Source organism: Hippocampus bargibanti, linkage group LG05 (assembly GCF_051943395.1).
Source record: "Hippocampus bargibanti isolate YZ-2025 linkage group LG05, ASM5194339v1, whole genome shotgun sequence".
Classification (NCBI taxonomy): domain Eukaryota; kingdom Metazoa; phylum Chordata; class Actinopteri; order Syngnathiformes; family Syngnathidae; genus Hippocampus; species Hippocampus bargibanti.
This window is the reverse complement of record NC_142738.1, coordinates 31,356,304-31,380,837: the sequence shown is the minus strand read 5'-3', so window position 1 is coordinate 31,380,837 and position 24,534 is coordinate 31,356,304. Positions and strand designations below refer to the sequence as shown.

At 41.2% G+C, this 24,534-nt stretch overlaps 1 protein-coding gene across 1 annotated transcript; it reads left to right on the top strand.

Moving 5' to 3' along the window:
• Positions 1-340: 340 nt before the first annotated feature.
• dnajc24 (DnaJ heat shock protein family (Hsp40) member C24) lies at positions 341-10,210 on the top strand. Its single transcript, XM_088995734.1, has 5 exons — positions 341-701; positions 884-987; positions 1,956-2,091; positions 3,749-3,817; positions 7,300-10,210. The coding sequence occupies exons 1-5, from the start codon at positions 674-676 to the stop codon at positions 7,467-7,469; spliced, it is 507 nt and encodes a 168-aa protein (XP_088851860.1). The 5' UTR covers positions 341-673; the 3' UTR covers positions 7,470-10,210.
• The last annotated feature ends 14,324 nt before the right edge of the window (positions 10,211-24,534 follow it).

The following is a 24,534-nucleotide window of genomic DNA, read 5'->3' as shown; positions in this document are numbered from 1 at the left end:
ATAATGTCTCCAACCTCGCTTATCATCTTTGGCCCTAATCCTCTTCCGTACATAAAAACTCTTCTAAAATCTGAAATATGTATTTTTGTACAAAATGAAGTTCGCACTATGACTATTGGATTTCTTCTATGCGTGTTATTATAAATAACACGGCAATGAATAAAGACGGAGTAATGTTTGTTTGTTTTTCGGTGGTTGCTATTTGTTGACGGTCCCCAGGAACATGTCTCAACTGAATCCTGTCAGAAAAACTCGACCTGACACGAAAATGCTCAGCCCACAAAGGATGTTGCTGAAATTCAAGTTAAAGCTCTTTATATAGATTTTAAATATCCATCGTTTTGTTGCAATGACGTCACTCGGCAAAACTCTGAATATGCCTATCTAACTTTTCGTGACTATAACTGAAAATCGTCCGCCTGTGTGAGGGATAGTAAGCAACTGTCAAATTCGGGTAACTTGAAATTTACGTGTAATATCTATGCAGAAATCGGATATATTATAGTCATCTATCTTCGGCTAAAGACAGAAAACAACAAGGTCTGTACTGTATACGGTTGTCGTGGTTGATAAACGGAACGAATCTTTGTGCCATTTTTTTCCTGCGGAGTTACAATAACAGCGGACGCCCTGGATCTCAACAATTGACGCATCGTGACATCGCTTGAAAGTTATGGCTTATGACAACAACGTTTCACCAGGTTTGAACTCTTGGAGAATTTCAGCAAATACACTTTTTGTGATTTATATTTTGAGTCACCCTTGTTGACCACGACAACTGCCTACATGTATCCTATGTGGAAAAGGGCACGCCTAAACTACGATAATATTGGTGGAGTTGGCATTGATTGTGTTGTTTCTAAATATATGTGTTTTATTCTAGGTATGTGTGAGATAGCGAAGAAGGATTTGTATTCTGTTCTCGGAGCCAGCCCTTCAGATTCAGTTCAACAGCTCCGACACAGATATCAGAAGCTGGCCTTACAGGTAATATTTCTCTTCAAGGACAACCGATGCCTTCGGACAAGTTGTGTCCATAATTTTTAAAATCGCTTCAAATGACTTCTACTAAGCGTATTTTACAAATATTCCACCACACAGAGCTATATTTTACGTTTTAAGACTCACACTGAATATTCAGGAAGTCTTGTTTTTGAGTTGGTGACGAGTCCTGACGTCACGGAAGGAACGCCCCTGAACGAGAAAAGGACTCAGAGTGCATTTTGCGGTACTTTGTTTGGTCTGCAAACTTCGTGTTGATGGCAAAATTAGAAGGAAAACACATAAATAATGCGATGGCGAATCGTTGTGTGTTGCACAAAGACAACTATTTGATATTTGCTGACACAAATTCCCAGGAGACAAATCAGCCCATTTCCAACGGAGCTTTGGCGCCATCTTCTGCATTTTGTGGGTGCTACATTTCTGTCCAGATGCCTCAAAATGACACGGAATAACTTCTTTAATCGATTGCAAACATGTATGCTTTCCTCTTCAGAACTATTTGAATCATATTCATAACTGGATGAGTAACAAGGAAGCATCTTCTCCGAATCTGAAGCCATTGTTTTGATTCTCGAGCAAGGCAAGACGTCTTGGCATGTCACCATGAACAAGGGGGCGGGACCTTCTGAAACTGGCCACTTCCGGTTTCAATTTTTTGCAGTTTCAGCACACTTTAAGTCATTTTTATTGGTGTTTTGCATTTAACTAAAAATATCATACAGCGTGTTTTGGGTATTTTAGATGCTATAAAACGTTTTTCTGATGTCAGTTAGGAAACAAAATAGTGGTGTCGGTTGTCCTTTAAATGAAGTAAAAAGGCTGTTGTATGTATAAGTAGTTGTATGTATAAGTAGTTTACACTTCAGGTGAATAACAACGTAATTCTTCGATGTGAGTGTGTGTGTCCGCGTGTGTGTACATGTACTCCCAATACTTGTATATTTTAACAGTGCCACCCTGACCGGCTTGGAGATGTGTGTGACTCAGTGGCTGAGTCGAGTAGGAGGAAGTTTCTTGAAGTTGATGCAGCCTGGAAAATCCTCTCAGAGCACAGAACCAGGAATCAATATGATCAGCAGCGAAGAGGTAATAACCTATTTTTGTCACATAGTCGAGCTAGAAAGAGCATTTAGCTCAAAAGTAGCAAACTTTCTTACTGGGACATAGTACAAAACTAATATGATTTAGCTTGCCAATGTTTTATTTTTTTCGTGATTCATACTGACAGTTGTTTGTAAAATTCAAAGCATTCAAACGTATTTTCCGTTCTATAATGCGCACCCATAAGCCTTCATTTTCTTCAAAGGATGACCCAGCTGCCTTACAATCCGGTGCACCTCATATGTGAAGTAGGTTTTTTTTTTTTTGTTCTTTTGACTTCAAGACGGCGCCGCGAGAGTGGCTGCCTTTACAGCAGCTCATGTATTTTGTTTTTCTACTTTAATTCCTTTTATCACTTCGCTGCTGTGAAATGTAAATTTCGCCACTGTGAAACTAATAAAGGCAAATCCAATCCAATATTGAGCCACACCAGTTGTCAGAAAACTGATTTTGTGGTCTATTAAAGGACAACCGATGTCTCCGGACAAGTTGTGTCCATAATTTGTAAAATGGCTTCCAATGACTTCTACTGAGCGTATTTTACAAAGATTCAACCGCATATAGCTAGATTTAACCTTTTAAGACTCGCGCTGAACATTCCGGAAGTCTTGTTTTTAAGTTGATTATGAGTCCTCACCCTACGTCACTAAAGGAACGCCCATCACCGAAAAAAGGACACATTGTAGCAGTCCTTCCATCACGTCAATGCATTTTGCTGTACTTGTTTGGTCTGAAAACTTCGTGTTGCACCAAAAAGAGGCAGAAGAGGGCGACAAAGCTCCTTGTAAGGAATTAATCAGCCTGTGGAAACGGGCTGATTAATTCCTTACACGGAGCTTTGTCGCCATTTTCTGCCTCTTTTTTAGTGCTACATCCCCCCCCCTATTGCCTCAAAATGGCACGGAATAAATTGTTTAATCGATTGCAAACATGTATGCTTTCCTCTTCAGAACTATTTGAAGCATATTCATAACTGGATGAGTAACAAGAAAGCATCTTCTCCGAATCTGAAGCCATTGTTTTGATTCTCCAGCAAGGCAAGACGTCTTGGGGTGACGCCACGAACAAGGGGGCGGGACCTTCTGAAACTGGCCGGGTTCATTTTTTTGCATTTTTTGCAAAAAAAAAAAAAAAAAACAGTTTGTGACGTCACGCCAGGACGTCTTGATAACCAGATTATCGTAATAACCCGGTATCGTACTAAACGGAAGTAATTATACATAAAAGACTAGAAATTTGCCGGGAAATGAAAATAGTATCATAATATGCAGTACTCTCAATATAACCGATATCGATATAATGAGACTTTACTGTAATGGTTGTGTGGTGATTAAATTGCTAAAATCACTGAGCTTCAGGGGGCTTTGTCCCCTGGGCCCCCAACAGGGCGTTGCCTCAGCACCCTACTAAGGGCCTGTGGCCCCCAGGCCAGTGCCTTTTTTTCCAGACTTTTTTTTTTCTCATTTATCATTCTCATCCCTGATAATAGATCAAAGTGCCTAGAAAATGTTGATTGCAACGTGTCCTTGATTGTTTCGAAATGCACTTATAAATAACATGTGTTCTTAAGATTACAATTAGTTTTATTATTATAAATGTTCCCAATTGCTATCCCTCTTTGTTTCCGTGTTTCCTTTACCAGCTCAAGAACTTCAACAGACCTGGCCGGTTGACTCTACAGTCTTACTGGAGGGCATGACCTGGGACCATGGTAAGTACACACGATGTGATTGGAATTTATATTTATGTATTTATTTTGGCCCGATGTGATAAATAGCTATTGGTTGGAAGCAGCGGTCTTCATGCCTTTCATGACATAAAGCAGTTTGACAGATGTGAATAATCCTTTCAAAAACGAGGCTTCACACTGTTTATTTCCATTCCAAAATGAAGGTCAAGCCCAATGCTAAACAAAGACAATGACATGATTTTAAAGACACATAACTTTCCTTAAAAAGTCAATATAGTCTCATGCTTACTAACAATGCAAATGACATTGACAGGCCAACAAATGGCATCAGTGTTGCAGTACTATAACTACAGTAAAGTCTGGTTATATCGATATCGGATATATCGATAGTCCCGGTTATATCGATACTATTTCTATGCACGCACGGAGAAAATTACATGCAAACAGGGTCGGATATATCAATAGTCCCGGTTATATCGATATTTTTTCGGACTCCCTTGAATATCGATATAACGAGACTTTACTGTATGTTGCGACACCACGCGAGCCAAGCAAGACTCAGAATCAGAAAGCCTTTCATAGTCCCACAATGGGGATTGCAGTGCACAGCAGCAGTTTGAAAGGGTACCCAATGCTGTCGGGGTGGGCAGGAGGGATGAGAGGGGCTGTGTGTCATAGCTTTTAGTTTAGCTAGCGTCCGTCTGTTACCCACCTCCTCCAGAGAGTCCAGCGAGCTGCCCAGAACAGAATTGGCCCTCTTGACCAGGCGCTCCAGTCTTTTTCAGTGCCTAGTGGCGATGCTGCCTGACCAGCAGACAATTCCATAGTGGATGGCTGAAGCAACCACAGAGTCATAGAAAGTCCTCAGGAGTGACCCATGAACCCCAAAAGACCTCAGTTTCCTGAGCAAGAAGAGGTGACTGTCCCTTTTTGAGTAGGGCCTAATCATTCGGGCATCCGTGTTTGTAGTCCAGTCCAGTTTGTTGTTGAGAACACCCAGCTACTTGTAGGAGGTCACCCTCTCTATGTTCGTACCCTGGGTGTTCCAACAGTGCAGGTGAGGATTGTTTCCTGCAGAAATCCACAACCAACTCCTTGGTTTTCCTGGTGTTGATCTGGAGGTGATTCTGCTGGCACCAGTCCACAAAGTCATTTGGTCAGTCCCCTGCACTCTGTAATGAGGCCGACAATAGCTGAGTCATCAGAGAAATTCTGAAGGTGACAGGCTGGAGTGTTGTAATTGAAGTCTGAGGTGTAGAGGGTGAACATGAATAGAGGCAGGACTGTTCCCTGCGGCTCTCCAGTGCTGCAGACAAGCCTGTCCGATTCACAGTTCTTTGCCCTCACATACTGTGGCCGGTTTGTGAGGTAATCTGTAATCCAAAATGTGCTGTGGTGGTCCACTCCGGCATGCCACAGCTTGTCCCAAAGTAGATTGGAATGGATGGTGTTGAAGGCACTGGAGAAATCGAAGAATGTGATCCTCACAGTGCTCCCAGCATTCTCCAGGTGCAGCAGGACCGAGTGGAGGAGTTCGATGATGGCTTCCTCCACACCAATGATGGGCTGGTAGAATAACTGTAGCGGGTCCAGTGATGAGCTCCTCAGCGGTCGCAGGTGGCCGAGGATGAGTCTCTCCAGCGTCTTCATCAGGTGAGACGTCAGTGCCACCAGTCTGTAGCTGTTGATGTACTTTGGGTGGGCGATCTTGGGCACTGGGACCAGGCATGACATTTTCCACAGCTGTGGAACTCTACCCAGCTTCAGGCTCAGGTTGAACATGTGCTGGACAATGACACACGGATGGTTGGAGCAGGTCCTGAGGAGTCAGGAACGGATATTTTCCGTACCTGCTGCCTTTCTCACTTTCATCCTCCTCAGTTTGTTCCCACCTGCATGGTTGTGACAGACAGGCAGGAACCAGGAGGTAGAGTGGCGTCTGAGGTGTGGCAACGGTTGAGAGAGCAGTTGTTCGTTGCGGAAAGTTGGTGGTGAGAGCAGGCGGGGAAGTCCACAGTGAAAGTGGATGCAGGTGCAGCTACAGGTGGAGTTGACGGTGGGGCTCTTCAGCCTCTGTGGACCATCTTCTTTGCGCGTCTCATTGACCGCGTGAGCTATGTCGGCCGGGGTCTTGCACTCATGGCAGGATCACCCAAGCCGAACAGGTCGAGGGGTAGAGGCCAGACAGAGTGATCCCAAACCCGCACCCGGGGGTAGGCGTAGGCGGACTCCAACAAACCGGACTACCAGCAGCCCCCTGGAAATTTCAATGCTAGGGTGGGCATGGAACACCTTTTGTGGAATAAAGTTATTGGCCAGCATGGAGTGAGAAAGATGAACACCAACGGCCTTCGGCTCCTCTCCCTCTGTGCAGAACATCAGCTGGTCATTGCTAACACCATTTTCCAAATGAAAAACAGGTTTAAGACCACTTGGTAGCACCCCCGCTCCAAATATTGGCACCTCCTGGACTATGTGATTGTCTGTCAAAAGGACATCATGATGTCCTTATCACCCGTGCCATATGTGGAGCTGAGTGTTGGACTGACCACAATATGGTCAGATCCAAACTCCTTATACGCATACATCCCTCTCGTCCAATGACAGCTCCCAATGGAAAGCTCTGCTGCACAGCACTGGACTGAAATGTAGTGTCTCAGAAAATGCACAAGATGGCGCCCAAGCTCCGTTGGAAATGGGCTGATTTGTTTGCTGGGAATTTGTGTCAGCTAGTATCAAATAGTAGTCTTGGTGCAACACACAACAATTCACCATCGCGTTATGTGTTTTCCTTCTAATTTCGCCATCAAAGTTTTCAGACCAAACAAAGTAGCCAAAATGCATTGTGTGTCGCTTTCTCGCTCAGTGACGATACCTACCATTACGTCACGGTAGATATTGTCACCAACTCAAAAACAAGACTTCCTGAATATTCAGTGTGAGTCTTAAAACGTAAAATATAGCTATATGCGGTGGAATCTTTATAACATACGCTCAGTAGAAGTCATTTCAAGTGATTTTACAAATTATGGACACAACTTGTCCGGAGGTGTCGGTTGTCCTTTAAGTGTACAGTACATGTTAAGGATTATTTTTTTTCTTTCTTGCTCACTCTTCCTACCTTTTTTTTAATTGGGGGGATTGGACAGAGTCCATTATCATTATTTCGAGAATGTCACAAATTGCCGTCTGCACAGAACTGCGAGAGGCGGTCCATGTATATTGCATTCACTTTTGATTTTTGTTTCGTTTTGGGTTTGCATTTGTTCATATCGTTGAAGTTTTAACAAAGTGCATAAATCACTATTTGATCAGTTCTGCTCATTTTTCCATTGTCACAGTAGTCTTAGAAGTCGAATGAGAGATTGTATATGACAGTAATTTTATTTCTTTAATTGTGCGACCTTGTGCCGGTGTGCTGCAAATGTCATTCAATGTTGTTCAGCCAAAGATTTGTTTTCATGTTATGTGTAATAGTTTGGTGCATATTCTGTCCTTTTCAGGTGAATGTGTGTATACCTATTGCTGCCGCTGTGGCGGACAATTCATCTTGTCCGAAGAAGACTTGCCATGGAAGCAAGGGAATGATCGTCAAGAGAATACAAATGAGCGCCATCATGTGGTTGTATGCTGCGATACTTGTTCTCTCAGTGTTTATGTCAAACTGCCGTGACAGAACAAGACTTGAAATTCTTATTCTCAATGATCATACAGTACATCTGTATCATTCTGTGAGAGCAGGGTATTATTTTGAGCTCGGAAATACATCCATGCTCAATGATTGCTTTGACTTACAGTAAAGTCTCGTTATATCGATATTCTCGGGAGTCGGGAAAAAATATCAATATAACCGGACTATCAATATATCCGATCCTGCGCCGAACTGCATTAAAAGTGAGCAAGAAATGGGGGATCTTTGATATGGGATGTCATTTTCTCCTTGAGTTCATGGATTGCGTATCTAGCATGCTTTTGTACTGTAGTGAAGTGAAAAATAAACTTATGCATTCAATAAAAACGTCATTTATTATTTTGATAACGTACTCTTGCAATAGTGACTGAGTAGCACTCGACATTGTTCTATAAACACGAGAGAAACCACCAACGCCAGCATGTACATACCGTATGAAAAACAGTGATTATTGCAAGCGATAAAAAGATATCTGAATACAACACAGTTAAATACATGTATGGAAAACAAAAACTGCAACGTTGACATGACTTACCGTGATAAAGTATTCTGCGGCACGTCGAACTCTATCGCAATGGAGGATTTGATTCTTGTTGGATTGTCCTCCACAGCCACTACTGCCTCATTTCCCCATGGTTGAAATTGGTGTTGAACAACTGTATATAAGAAGACTACAGTATGTTTCAGATGCTATTGCAGCAGTAATGAAAGATGTGAGCTTTGCTACGCCGTTTTGATAGTGCTCGAGGATGGCAGTGCAAGACAGGGAAGCTGGTCACGTGACCATCGGTGTGACCGATACAGCTTTGGCTAATGGTGGTACTGTGTAGAAATCTTTAAGCAAATATCGATTCAGCTTTAAGCTGCTTTTGTATCGACATAAGCAAACCAAATTGGCTGGCGGGAGATGAAAAGGGCACCGTAGTAACCGGATTATCGTGGTAACCGGGTATCGTACTAACCAGAACTAATTACAGTAAAGTCTCGTTATATCGATATTCAAGGGAGTCCGAAAAAATATCGATATAACCGGGACTATCGATATATCCGACCCTGTTTGCATGTAATTTTCTCCGTGCGTGCATAGAAATAGTATCGATATATCCGATATCGATATAACGAGACTTTACTGTATATCATAAAAGACTAGACATTTGCCGGGAAATGAAAATAGTATCGTAATAAGCAGGACTATCGAATTAACCGATATCGATATAACGAGACTTTACTGTATTTAAATTTTAATGTATCATTACTTTTGTGTCATATTAAATTTTATTTGGTGACCAGTGATTCTTTTTTTTTTTTTTTTTTTACCAGAAGGTATATGCAAATTTTCCTCGTGTGGCTATGATGTGGCACTAACTTCTAATTTATTAACGCAGAATTTTGACCAAACAAATCCAAACTTATAGTTCATGACACAACCCGACTGTATTTAGAATGCATGTTCCTCTCAGGTGCTTCAAACTCTTGTTCCATGTGCAAATGCACTTTTGCTCCTTAGATGGTTCGCTATTGTGATGTAAGCCCTACCATCCGAACCTAAACATGTGGAGAACATGCAAACTCTACACCGGAACTGTTAGCATATATGTGTGGTGTGTGAAAGCGAGTGCAATATTAAAACTTGGAATGTTTGACGTCTGTGTAAACTCAGTCGTACAGGAGTGGTCCATCGATGAAAAGGCTTCTTCAGTCGTCATCTGTACTTCTTTGAAGGTGTCGGACAGTACATATGCACCTAAAAGCTAGCAACTACTCATTTGACAACAATGAGGTGAAAATCATACGGGGGAGTAAAAGAAGCCATTTTCATCAAACAGCTAAATCCTTCACTAAACCGATATGGTTGTGTTAGGTTCAATTTGGATCGTACAACAGACTGCTTAGGCAACATAGGATTAGTTATGCTGATGAGGTGATACCAGAGCAAATAGGGCAATCAGGCCAGTCGTCAGTCAGGAGCCGCAGGGAGTAGTCCTCTGCTCCTCCTAACCTGAGAGCAGGGACCTATCATAGCAGAGTCCGGCACCGCCATGTCTGGACAGTAGGGATATATATAGGGCCGATACTACCAGTAAGACTATAGTTCGCTGAAGAAGCCTCTTGATAAGAAGTGAAACGTCCGACACCTTCAAAGAAGAAACCTTTTCATCGTTGGAATGTTTGACTTTTTCCGTTCAGCTGCATCACTATTGTATCATTTTTAACCCTTTTGGGAACAGCGGTTACTCGAGTGGAGAGCTCTACAAATGTTGTTTTCTCCTAATTCATCTTAATGTCACAGTCAACCACTACAATAGACCCTTTTGTGTGTTGCCATTCACTGCCATTGTTTTAATGTGCAAAAACTAATACAAAGACATAAGAAGAAAAATCCTGATGGAAGTTGTCATTATTTGTGCATGAAATGATTAATTGGGGTTGACCTTCATGATGAGAGAAAGGTGTATTTTCTACACGTAGGTCACATATTCAGAAATACAGTGGGACCTTGGCTTACGCACTTAATTGGTTCCCAGACAGAGTGTGTAAGGTTTTAAAGTGTGTATCCCAAAAATGTATTTCCCATAGGAAACCATTATAATCCATTCTAATTAAATAAGCCCTAACTAAATAAGCCTTAAAACTACAAACAATATACCTCATTCTATGTATAATAAATGTGCTATTGTAATGAAAGAAATACACTGCACTGAATAATAAAGTCATTTTATTGACCTTTGTGATTGTCGTTGATGTCTTGATGGAATGGAGTGGCAGGTCGGAGAGAATTGCTGTTTGAAAGGAGTCACATTCCATGAGGATTGTGATTAAAGAAATAAACTGTACTTTATAATAAAGTCATTTTATTTACCTTTGTGATGGTCGTTGATGGCTTGATGAAATGGGGTTCAGACTTCTCTTCCTGCGTTATGAAAGTCGGGATCGGCATCTTTTTCCAAAAAAGGCCGGTCTCATCTGCATTAAATATGTGCTGAGGAACGTAGCCTTCTTATTTCACCATTTGGAGGAATGATCCCTTGTATCAATAAACGGCGAACCAGGTTTGCCGCATGACAATATCAGAGTGAATTAGCCGTGCTTTCTCGGATATAATTGCTTTATTCACGCTGCCGCCGGCTAGCTGATTTTCGTTAATCCAAATTAGCAGAAGTTTTTCAACCTCTTCTATTGCCCGAGACCGTTGCTTTGACAGCACGGAAACGCCTTTAGCAACACACGCAACTTAGCATATTGGTACTGGGCTGTTAAATCAGACAAACGCTCACCTCGTTCGTGGTTCTCAATGATCTCCTTCTTCTCGTCAACTCTATTTTTGTTTTGTGTCTTCTTCGGCTGAACACGAGCCTATGGTGGGGTCTTTTTCGGTCCCATAACAGCAAAAGTATCTAAGAAATCAGTGAAGAGTATCGACGTGTGCACTCAGAGAAAGGGGGTGTGGAAAGGTAGGCCGGCTGGGGCGCTGTTCGGTCGTGTGCTTTGGTGTTCTTCCGCCGAAGATTACTCCGCCAGCCATGGTGGGGCGGCGCTCCATGTGTATCCCGAAAAGTAGCGCGTATTCCAAGGTTTGATTTTCATAAATTTAACCTTCGTAAACCGAAAAATTCGTAAGGCAAGGTGTTCGTAAACCGAGGCCCCACTGTAAATTAATTTGTGATGGAACCATTTCAATGTGTCTTTTCTTTCCCGAATAGCCTGTTTATAGTAGCTCAATTCACATCTTGTCAAAGTTGGCAGTCAGAACACTCACTGAGTGTTTCATGCAACTTGTGAGCTCATGTAGAATGTGGTGATCCTGGTCTAAAACCCTCTCGGCAGGACCGTTGGCCACACAGTAAATAGGTGCAGGGTTTGAACCCTGCACCTTCTGGCTCCGGCAATCTCGTGTGGAGTTTGCATGTCCTCCCCGTGCTTGTGTGGGTTTTATTTGTCTACTCTGGTTTTCGTCCCACAGTCCAAAACCACGAACCAGAAGCATGAATTGTTCTATGTGTCTGTGTGCCCTGCAATTGGCTGGGATCCTGTATAAGGTGCCTCCAGCATAACTTGCGACCTTTGTGAGGATAAAGCGGCGCAGAAAATGGATAGATGAATGGATTTAATCATGTAGAACCCCAAATGTTTTTTTTCATTGTTCCCCCTAAACAGCAGTGGGGTAGCCCTCACTGGAATATGAGCGAGAAAGGACACACTGTGGCAGTCCTTTCATCACGTCAATGCATTTTGCGGTACTTTGTCTGGTCTGAAAACTTCGTGTTGATCCGTGTTGATGGCGAAATTAGAAGGAAAACACGTAAATAACGCCATGGTGAATCGTTGTGTGTTACACCGAGACAACTATTAGATATTCGCTGACACAAATTCCAAGCAGACAAATCAACGGAGCTCTGGCACCATCTTCTGCATTTTCTGGGTGCTACATTTCTGTTCAAATGCCTCAAAATGACCCGAAAAGACTTCTTTAATGGATTGCAAACATGTATGCTTTCCTCTTCAGAACTATTTGAATCATATTCATAACCGGATGAGTAACAAGAAAGCATCTTCTCCCAATCTGAAGCCATTGTTTTGATTCTCGAGCAAGGCAAGACGTCTTGCCGTGACACCACGAACAAGGGGGCGGGACCTTCTGAAACTGGCCACTAACGGGTTCATTTTGAAGAAGTTTGTGGACACTTGAAGTCATTTTTATTGTTGTTTTGCATTTGACTAAAAATATCATCCTGCTATTATCTAAAACATTTTTCTGGTGTCAGTTAGGAAACAAAAAAGTGATGTCGGTTGTCCTTTAAGGCTCGATATGGTTTACTTTTTTCCCATTTTAAAACAACAACCAAATAAATACATAATCTGCTTTGAATGGTCTCTATGGTGCTTATTCACCACCCAAAGTAAAAAGTGTAACATGAAAAAAAAAAATACAAATCTTTGCAGTCAAAATGCATTTGGTGACCCGGATAAAATTATGTTGCGACCCAGCAGGGCTGCCAAATCCCAAGTTGAGAAGTGTTGCCCTAAATGACAGAGCTATTCTTCTCTCAGCAGGATTGCGACAGACAGACAAAGGGGATAAAGGCTGATAATGACTCTGCTCTCTCTGGTCACTCAACCTGCAAAGGTCACAGCTGACAGAGACTCTGAATGATGATCACCTCTCATCATTTCTCCACTTTAATTCATGTGGTCGTGCTGCCCTCCTCCAGAAAGTTACACATTTGACAGAAGTGGGTGAAAATGAATTTTCCGAATCCTGCACTAATTATTTGTCTGTATGTGTGTGTCACTCTCTCTTTCTCCCACCTCCCCTCTTTCCCTCTTTATCGCAATCAGCCAAAGTGGTCAGCGGCATTGGAGATTATCCAAAGTGGGGGTCGGTGATGGGGGGACTTGACAGCTGATGTCGAAATGATGGGTTTGGTCGAATATTGATGTGACAGACGCAGACTCGCAGAGATGTGCACAGAAGCAAAATTACATTCAGCAACACACCTCCTGCAATTGGAATTAGAATGCTTTAGATCACTTTTCAACCTCCCGCAACCAGCACTTATCAGACAGGCCTGTCCCTTTCTGCTACTCAACGAACAATTCAATATACAGGGATGAGAATTTTGCGTCCTTTGGCGGATTTCCAACTTTTTCAGAGCAAAATGACCATAGAATACTCAATATGTACATAGGTGGTTTGAAACGGGTGTAAAATAAGCCATTTTCATAAAATAAAGCCCTACTACACCAGGTATGAACAAGTGGCTTCTTTCTTACAACTGGAACAACATGTTCTTCCTTTCCTTTTTAATCATGTCAAAGTCGATGTGTCTGTGGAAGCAAATTAAAATTGTAAAGAGCAATACATTGGGGAGACGAAACAAATTCTCAAAAACAAGACTTTATCAACATCGCAGGGATAATACTAGTGGCCCTCAATCGGCAGTACATTTGCACCTAAAAGCTTGCAACTACTCACTTGATGACAATGAGGTGAAAATCCTAGCCAAAGAACATAGATGGTTTGAAAGGGGAGTAAAAGAAGCCATTTTTATAAAACAGCTAAATCCTTCACTAAACCGATATTGTGGGGTGAGGTTCAATTTGGATTGTTCGTACAACAGCCTGCTTAGGCAACATAGGATTAGTAATGCTGATGAGGTAATACCGGAGCAAGTGGGGCAATCAGGCCAGTCGTTAGTCAGGACAATAGGAACAATCAGTGGAGCCGCAGGGAGTAGTCCTCTGCTCCCCCCAACCTGAGAGCAGGCACCTATCATAGCAGTGTTTTATATATATATATATATATATATATATATATATATATATATATATATATATATATAGGGCCGATACTACCAGTAAGACTTTAGTTGGCTGAAGAAGCCTCATGGATAGGAAGCGAAACATCCGACGTCCGAAGTACAGATGACGGCTGAAGAAACCTTTTCATCTATAGATCATTCGTGTACGACTGAGAGCTTACACAGACGAACTACCAGCAAGACTCTAGTTTGCAGAAGAAGCATCTTGGATAAGAATCAGATTCCGAATCAGAATACCTTTATTCGTCCCACAATGGGGAAATTTGCAAGAAGCGAAACGTCCGACGCCTTAAACGAAGTACAGATGACGGCTGAAGAAACCTTTTCATCGATGGACCACTATCTTGTGCTGACAGCCATTCAGTTTGTTAAGTCAGCATTAACCCCTGTCGTTATGAGTCAAGCTGAACTCTTGACTGGGCATACCTATTGGCATTTTCTCCATTCTGTCCGTCACTGATTCACAGTGGTAACAAACAATCGACAGCCATCGGGGGCTACAGGTAGTGAATCCGATGTTGTGAATGCCCTCGCAGGCAGCATTTAGATCGACTGCAGCTGCATTGAGATGAAGTGAGCCGTATTCAAACGTAAGGGACTGAGTATTGAAGCTTCATTGAAGAGCACTGAGCTTGAATTGAGATGTTTTTGAGTCAGATTTCAATTGTACCAAAGCTGCATTGAGATGTATCAGAGCACAGCTAATTGAAGCTGAGCAGCAGGGAATGTCCCGCTTTGTCCCGGGACAGGATTGTCCATGCTGTTGTCGCAACAGCATTGTGGCCAAAAAGGGGGAATCCTCCATTCTTTTGTGGTGTAAGAAGATTGCCCACCGTCGAAAATAAGAAAAGGAGAGAAAAGCCACAAAGGGAAGGAGCACTTGAGCTGCCAGAGGTGATGTAAAGTCTGCCTGGCTGTGTGTCGTTTGTCTCAGGAGGGAGAGTCCCAAATTGAATCTGTCGAGTGTGTGGCCCGGCGAACCTACTCATGGGATGTGTGACCTTCTCTGTTTGATACGTGGACCAGTCTGACCTCCGTGTTTGAAGTGCCCAACGCTACGAGCCCTTCCATTGTTTGCGTAAAAGCCTCCAGAGATCTTTACAAACCTCTCTTCCACACTAAAACGTTGATGGATTGATCATTTGGTGGTCATCCACGTCTCATTCTTTGGTGGTTTTCTTCCATCGTCAAGCTAACTCATGTTGCTGATGGAAGGAATTTTGCACACAAAAAAAAACATCTCCCCTTCCATTCGAGAAACTTTGTTACAACATTTATCCTATCTGGCAAATGCTATTTTCCAAGATGGCGCCTGAGTAGGCAGCCGTCAGTCAGTGCTCTCATGAGCCTTGCTTTTTGTTGTTGTTTTTCTCTTGTTTTATATAGATATATATGGATTGTTTTTCAGCATTTTTGGCCACGACAATCATCAAGGAAGACTGTGCTGAGCGCTTGCGCCTTTTCGGTAGCATGAATATGCCAGTACTGTTTTTGAATGAGAGGAATGTCGCTGCCATTTGACTGGCAGAGTGCAGATGCGTATGTGGAACTGTCGTGGAATTGAAGCGGATTTATGTGGGACACGAGAAGTGAAACAATGTCTTTTCGTCAATGGATGCTACAGCTGCGTGTTTGCTTTCAACATTTAGCTTGTAGGAGATGTGCATATTCCACCATGGCGTCCCTAATCCACTGCTGAACAGGATGCTTTGATTCTCCTCTTTCATCTACAACTGCTTCCTTCATGTCACAAAGAGGGTACAGCAAGTCCTGAGAATCATGATCATTTTTTTAAATTTTCGGGTTGCCTCACTCACATAGCCATTCCATCCAACAGATTAAGTCAACAAAGATGTCATTTGGTTACAATATGCAATAGAGCAACAGTCCACAATATCTATCTATCTATCTATCTATCTATCTATCTATCTATCTATCTATCTATCTATCTATCTATCTATCTATCTATCTATCTATCTATCTGTCTGTCTGTCTGTCTGTCTGTCTGTCTGTCTGTCTGTCTGTCTGTCTGTCTGTCTGTCTGTCTGTCTGTCTGTCTGTCTGTCTGTCTGTCTGTCTGTCTGTCTGTCTGTCTGTCCGTCCGTCCGTCCGTCCGTCCCCATCTATCCACAAATCTACCTACCGATCTATATATAGTGACACAATCATATATATATACAGTAAAGTCTCGTTATATCGATATTCTTGGGAGTCGGAAAAAATATCGATATCACCGTACTATCGATATATCCGACCCTGCGCGCATGTAATTTTCTCCTTGCGTTCATAGAAATAGTATCGTAATAAGCGGTACTATCGATATAACCGATATATATATATATATATATATATATATATATATATATATATATATATATATATATATATATATATATATATATATATATATGTATATATGGGCGGCCCGATAGTCGAGTGGTTAGCACACCGGCTTCACAATACAGAGGTCGCCGGTTCGCGTCCCGGTCCGGCCTCCCTGTGTGGAGTTTGCATGTTCTCCCCGGACCCGCGTGGGTTTTCTCCGGGTCCTCCGGTTTCCTCCCACACTCCAAAAACATGCATGGCAGGCAGATTGACCACTCACAATTGTCCCTAGGTGTGAGTGAGAGTGACTGTTGTATGTCTTTGTGTGCCCTGCGATTGGCTGGCAACCAATTCGGGGTGTCCCCCGCCCCGTGCCCGAAGACAGCTGAGATAGGCTCCAGCAACCTCTGCGACCCTAATGAGGAATAAGCGGTACGGAAAATGAGATTATATATATATATATATATATATATATATATATATATATATATATATACAGTGAGACCTTAACTTACAAACACCTTATCTTACAAACTTTTCGTCTTACAAACGTCAAATTTATGAAAATTAAACCTTATAATAAGCACTATTTTCATAATACACACCCACCACGGCTGGCGGAGTGATCTTCGGCGGAAGCACACGACCGAACAGCACCAGAGGTTAAGTTACCAACAGTCCTTATGGAAGGTGACTCTCCTTCCATAAGCCATCAACGACCATCAAAAAGGTCAATAAAACTTCATTTTACAGCAGTTTATTTCCTTAATTACAGTCCTCATGTAATGCGCCTCTTTCCAAACAGCAATTCCCTTTGACCTTCGACCTCCAACGCCATTCCATAAAGCCATAAATGACCATCACAAATGTAAATAAAGTGATTTTATGATACACTGCAGTGTATTTATTTCATTACAATACAATAGCACAGTTATTATACATAGAATAAGGTATATTGTGTGTAGTTTTTTAGGCTTATTTAGTTGAAAAGTATATTTTATGGAAACCCGGGAACGGATTATTCCCATTTTAATGGTTTCCTATGCGAATTCTTTTTTTGAGATACACACTTTTCACCTTACACACTCTGTCTGGGAACCAATTAAGTTCGTAAATTGAGGTCTCACTGTATATGTATATATATATAATACAGGTAACATCCAACTTAGGACCATCTCGACTTACGACCACCCGTACATACGACCACGACCTCTGGACCCTATTTCTAAAAATTGGCCAGCATCTCACTCTAGCACAGTAATTGACTGTGTGTTGGAACCAGAGTTCGCGAGTCATTTAGCCTGTGAGTCTCTCTTCAACAGTTTGAATGGATTTCAACTTACAACCATTTTGACTTACGACCATTTGGTCGAAACGGAACTCGGTCGTAAGTCGGCTGTTACATATATATATATATATATATATATATATATGAGGGCCTATCTAGTTACTGCAATAAACCATTTCAATTGAAAAAAAAAATGAAAATCCAAAACTTGATAAATAATGATGCATATTACAGGAAGCACTTTTTGATAGGGTTGTTGAAAGTCTAATTTGTTTTTGTGCATTTGTTTTCCAAGCCAAGAGAGTGTCCATGCTTTGATTGATGAAGTCATCCTCTATGGACAGTTGATAAGCTCTGGTTTGTTTCTGTGTCATCCATCAGAGAGTGACAATGCCATTTTATTGAGGTTTGAATGCACATATGTTGGTCAGAAAATCTGAATCCCCTCTGAGGTGAAATAGAGATGTCATTGTAATCTAATTCCCATCTGCTCTGTTCCATTTCCTTCATTTGGCTTTGTCGCTTTAGTTCATTCTTTGTCTTTCCTTCTCGATATTTGTCCGTGGAAAGGCGTGAAATGGCCTTGCTGTCACATATCCAACCTATGACGATTAGCATGCAAATGTGTTTAATTAGAATGGAAATTGTCAACATCATGATCATTTTCAATGAGAGACGAAATTGGCATTGCTTGTATGATTCAACACAGTGCTTGTTGACTGGCTAGCACGTGCGCCTCACAATGCAAAGGTGCAGAGATGGTTCTTCACGTGTGGAGTTTGCAGTTGCCCCCAGGCCTGCGTGACTCTTCTCCAAGTGCTTTATATTACCTCCCACTTTCCAAAAACATGCACGGCTAGCTAATGTGACACACTAAATTGTCTCGAGGTGTGAATAGAAGCACCAAAGGTTTGTCATTTCTGTGTGCTTTGCGATTGTCTGGCAACTAGTTCAAGATGTACCCCACCTATTCGAAGCTGGAATGGGCTCCAGCACGTATCGCACAAGTTGTGTGATGCTTGGGTAAAACGGTTGAAACCTATACCCAGTGTCTGAAACTCGTGACTAAAAGTTAGCGGACACCCGGGCAGACAACTCTGAAAAGTTGCCTGCCCGGCCATAAAGTTGCCTGCCTCATTTTTCACCACTTGAAACACAATAAGACGACTAATCAAAAAAAAAAAAACATTGTTGCAAGTATAAAGTATTTTTTTTAAATTAAGGAAGTACCTAGCACAAATGCTCCCTTGCTTAATTGATGGTAAATATCCCTTACTGAAAATTTAGCTCCACAATGCAATGTTTGCGTTGCGTTGTCTGCTCAAAGCCACGTGGCCTCCTCTTTCTAAGCGGCTTTCAAAACTCTCAAGTACACTTTTCAGTCACGGTATAGTCCGAAGCACGAAACAGGCTTCTGAATGGCTGCCGGTGCCGAGTATGCAAATTGCCGAACGAACGTTCATCTGGCAATTTGCATGAAAAGTTTGCATTGAAAAGTTTATTTCTTTAATTATAATACCATAGCACATTTAGTATACATAAAATAACGTAGATATTTTGTGTAGTCTTAAGGCTTAGAAAATTAGAAAGTAGAAAATGATGTTTTATGGGGACCGGGTTATTCTCATTCTAATGGTTTCCAATGGGAAATTAATTTTTGGGATACGCACTTTCCGCCTTACACACTCTGTCTGGGAACCAATTAAGTTCGTAAGCCAAGGTATCACTGTATTTAATCATGAAGGACTCATTGTGTATTTGTAAGCAATTTAGTAAGTTTAATAGTAAGGTAATAGCTAATGTACATAAACTTTTTGTGGCTCCAGACATTTTTTTTTCTTTCTTTTGTCCAATCTGGCTCCTGGGCTCCGATGTGTTTCATTCAACTCGACGCCAAAAGTCGAGTGCCCTCAACTCATCCAGACTAGAAGAACTTTTTCTTACTTGTCAAAGAGAACGATGAAAAGGTTTCTTCAGCCAGCCATCTGTACTTCTTTGAAGGTATCGGATGTTTCGCTTCTTATCCAAGAGGCTTCGTCAGCTAACTAAAATTTGCTGGTCGCTCCTATATACATAACTACTAGTAGTAGTTTAAGTATTAGTAGGACTTAAATCCTTCACCACCTTCTTTATCTCTTCTCCCTGTGGCAGTATATATGTGTATATAGTATATATGTGTGTGTTCATTCATATGAATGGTGAGTATTATCACAAAGTTATTTTTAATAATATATTTTATATTATTTATCTGACATTTTGTTGAAATCACGTGCGTGCGTGTTTGCGTGTGTGTGTGTGTGTGTGTCTGTGTGTGTGTGTGTGTGTGTGTGTGTGCGTGTGTGTGTGTGTGTGTGTGTGTGTGTGTGTGTGTTTTCTAAATACAGTAAAGTCTCGTTATATCGATATCGGATATATCGATAGTCCCGGTTATATTGATACTATTTCTATGCACGCACAGAGAAAATTACATGCAAACAGGGTCGGATATATCGATAGTCCCGGTTATATCGATATTTTTCGGACTCCCTTGAATATCGATATAACGAGACTTTACTGTAGTTTACTTTTATGTCTCTCTTAGTCAAAAAGGTACCCGATCTGGAATAGGCCTTCAGCTGTCATTTGGAAAATTCCCATGACCTCTATCTCCTGTCGCCGCCGATGTTTGGTAGTACACATCACAAAAATCACCCGATAAGAGCGTAAACATGTTATTTGTAATACTTGAGTGAATCTCAAGAGCTGAGTTTTTCATGATCGATCAACAGTTCTCTCATCAACTCTCTTTTGCGCCCAACTTCCAACGTTTGTGATTGCACTAATAGCGTTTGTGATTGCACTAATAGCTCCGTCATGGCTGTTACCTGCTTTGTCGCCTGCCAGTCAAGGACAAGAGTTATTAAAAACACATTTCACTGTTGTGCAGACTCAATGAAATGTTAAAGCCCCCGGCACCCCCCCCCCCTCCGCGCTCTTTCTCTATTCTATTTTTCACTTTTCTCCTCTTTTACCTTTGTGTATCATGATTATCTGCCAGGAACTCTTATTTCTTGTGCGATCTGTTCGCTGGACTCTCTGGAGGAGACGGACGCTAGCTGAACTAAAAGCTATGATGGACAGCCCCTCCCACCCCCTCCTGCCCACAGTGACAGCATGTGTGTGAGAATATATATATATATATATATATATATATATATATATATATATATATATATATATATATATATATATATACAGTAAAGTGTGTGAATATATATATATATGAGAGAGAGATTTATATATGTACAGTAAAGTCTCGTTATATCGATATTCAAGGGAGTCCGAAAAAATATCGATATAACCGGGACTATCGATATATCCGATATCGATATAACGAGACTTTACTGTATATATATGTACATATATACATATGTGTGTGTGTGTGTGTGTGTGTGTATATATATGTATATATATATATCTATTAAAAACACAGCTGCGCCTGTCTAAAGCTTCTCAAGATACTACAAAAGTATGATGAGGTTAAAAAGATGAAAAAAAAAAGCCAAAACAAGAATTGTACCCAAAATGGTTTATTCGGGAAATCTTGGGCAATCATTGGAGAATACAAATCATGAGCACACGGAGATAAAAAAAAAACTAATTTGTTTAAAGACACAAATTATGTTGAAAGTAAATTTGTGATTAGGTTTGTGTGGATTTGAGATAATGTTTGGACATGAGCATTAGACCAGTGGTCCCCAACCTTTTTTTGCACCACGGATCGGTTTCATGTCAGACAATATTTTCACGGACCGGCGGATAAACACAACAAAATAAAATGATACCACAGGCATGGAAACTGCATATTCCGCAGAGTGGCCTTGGTGCGTGGGAATCATCTGTCACAATCAATCCACATTTTAAAGGACAACCAACATCGCTTTTTGTTTCCTAGCTGACATCTGAAAAACGTTTTATAACATCTAAAATACCCAAAACACACAGGCTGATATTTTTAGTCAAATGCAAAACACCAATAAAAATGACTTCAAGTTTCAGAAGGTCCCGCCCCCTTGTTCGTGATGTCACGCCAGGACATCTTGCCTTGCTGGAGAATCAAAACAATGGCTTCAGATTCAGAGAAGATGCTTTCTTGTTACTCATCCACTTATGAATATGATTCAAATAGTTCTGAAGAGGAAAGCATACATGTTTGCAATCGATTAAGGAAGTCATTCCGTGTCATTTTGAGGCATCAGGAAAGAAATGTAGCACCCAAAAAATGCAGAAGATGGCGCCAAAGCTCTGTTGGAAATGGGCTGATTTGTCTGCTGGGAATTTGTGTTAGCGAATAGCAAATAGTAGTATTGGTGCAACACATGATTCATCGCATTATTTATGTGTTTTTCTTCTAATTTCGCCATCAAAACGGATCAACACGAAGTTTTCAGACCGAACAAAGTACCGCAAAATGCATTGAGGTGATGAAAGGACTACTACAATGTGTCCTTTTCTCGGTTCCTTCCGTGACGTGATGTCAGCAAGCGTCACCAACCCTAAAAACAAGACTTCCGGAATATTCAGCGCGAGTCTAAACACGTAAAATCTAGCTATATGCGGTGGAATCTTTGTAAAATACGCTCAGTAGAAGTCATTTGAAGCCATTTTACAAATTATGGACACAACTTGTCCAGGGGCGTCGGTTGTCCTTTAAATAAGACTCCTGGTATTGTCTGTGAAATGCAGCCATTTTTTTTCTATGAAGTCGTAGGCTCTTCTTCCGTCTCCTCACTGGGCCTTTTCCCCTTCGAAAAGAAACTTTCCAAAGACGTTTGTTTGTTTTACTCATTTTGCTAGCTTACATTGGGCTAATTTTAGCGGTACGTATCACGTGACCTCGACAAGCGTTTTGACATGCGTCAAGAGTAAGTCATACACGGATGTCATTTGGTAATTGTTCATTTTTCAAAATAAAACACAGTTCGGAGTCAGATAATAAATAAAACGGAAATTATGTCAATTATTTATTCCATCTGCACGGCCCGGTACCAAATGACCCACAGACCGGTACCGGCCCGGGGAGGTTGGGTACCTCTGCATTAGACAACTGACACCCCTCATCCCCAAAACCACCCCTGCAAAGACTTACCGTTTAGGGATTATTCATATCACACCAAGCACATCACTAAATTTCAAGAATTCTGTACAGATTGTTTTTTTTTTCACAAATTCCTCTAATTGGACACATTGATTTTCCTGGTCATGTCTTCATGAACACATGTACAGTGGGACCTCGGTTTACGAACCCCTTGCCTTACGAGCTTTTCGGTTTCCGAACGTTACATTTATGAAAATTTTACCTTGGCATAAAAACGATTTTTCGGGATATACAAAGAACTACCACAATGAGTGATACGTCGTTCGTGAATGAGCCCGTTCTCCAAACAAGGAAATGGCAGCGGACGTTTTTTTTTGTCCTCTATTCCCCACCCCGGGGGATCGGGTTACAGACAGACAGAGAGTGAGGCCGTTCTCCCAAAAACAAAATGTTGTCTTCGGTTAAAGCCACGTGATTGGTCAAGAACCCAGCAGTGTGATGGGGTGGGATTAAACAATAAAGAGACAGGCAGACAGAGAGAGAGAAAACAAACACACACGAAAGGGAGAGGACAGTGCTTGAAACAAAAAAAAAAAGAAAAGGGAGAGAAACAAGTAAAATGGTGAGAAAATGGATAGAAAACTGAAATTTGGACCCATTTCAACTTTGATAGTTCAAAAGCAGAGACTGGAAGGTTAAAATATCACCCTACCTAAACAGATCACAATTGATGAAGAACTAGATAGAATTATCACAGAGAAAGTACCTACAATGGATCATTCCTCAAGATGGTGAAAGAAGAAGGCTACGTTCCTCATCAAGTGTTTAATGCTGAGGAAACCGGACACTCCATTCCATCAAGCCATTAAGGACCATCACAAAGGTTAATAAAATACTTTATTGTACAGTTCAGTTTATTTCTTTAATCATAATACTATAGCACATTTATTATACATAAAATAAGGTATATTAAAATTAGAAAGTAGAAAATTGTTTTATGGGGACCTGGGAACGGATTATTCTCATTTGAATGGTTTCCTATGGGAAATTGATTTTGGGGATACACTCTTTTCGCCTTACACACTCTGTCTGGGAACCAATTAAGTTCGTAAGCCAAGTTCCCACTGTATCTACATATTTAGGGCAACAAGTGTTTGTTTCACAATAAAATGTTTACCTTTCAAGCATCACGCAATATTTTGAATGGCAGCTGACGCACATGACATCGTGAAATATCTCGCCTATCTCAAACTGCTTTACAGTACCTGGTAGAAATCCTCTGGCAATATACTAAAGCTCTCTCAAAAGTCAAACTGATCCTGAGTGGTCATTCTCAATTAAAGGTCCTTTCTCACATTTGAGTTTATACAGTAAAATCTCGTTATATCGATATCGGTTATATCGATAGTACTGCTTATTACGATACTATTTTCATTTCCCGGCAAATTTCTAGTCATTTATGATATAATTAGTTCCGGTTAGCACGATACCCGTTTATTACGATAACTACTACTACTACTACGATGCCCTTTTCATCTCCCGCCAGCCAATTTGTTCTGCTTATATCGATACAAAAGCAGCTTCAAGCTGAATCAATATTTGCTTAAGGATTTCAATACCACCATTAGCGGAATCTGTAGACGGCGTATTATTTGATTTTTGGCTAACACCGTTGGTCACGTGACCAAATTTCGTGTCTTGTCACTGTAATCCTCGAGCACTATAAAAACGGTGTAGCAGAGATCACATCTTTCATGACTGCTGCAATAGCATCTGAAACATACTGTAGTCTTCTTATACAGTATACAGTTGTTCAACACCAATTTCAACCATGGGGAAACGTAAGAATTGTGATATCGAAACGAAGTGCAAGGCAATAGTGGCTGTGGAGGACAATCCAACAAGAAGAAGCAAATCCTCCATCGCGAAAGAGTTCGACGTAAGTAAAATAAGTAATGTAAACGTTGCAGTTTTTGTTTTCCATACATGTACTTGATTGTGTTGTAGTCAGATATCTTTATCGCTTGCAATAATCAC

Bases quoted from the DNA above. Each gene is read 5' to 3' on its own strand.
- dnajc24 (XM_088995734.1), top strand. From the start codon at position 674: ATGGCTTATGACAACAACGTTTCACCAG. The intron at 988-1,955 runs GTAATATTTCTC...ATATTTTAACAG, and splicing joins ATCAGAAGCTGGCCTTACAG to TGCCACCCTGACCGGCTTGG. The intron at 2,092-3,748 runs GTAATAACCTAT...TTCCTTTACCAG, and splicing joins ATATGATCAGCAGCGAAGAG to CTCAAGAACTTCAACAGACC.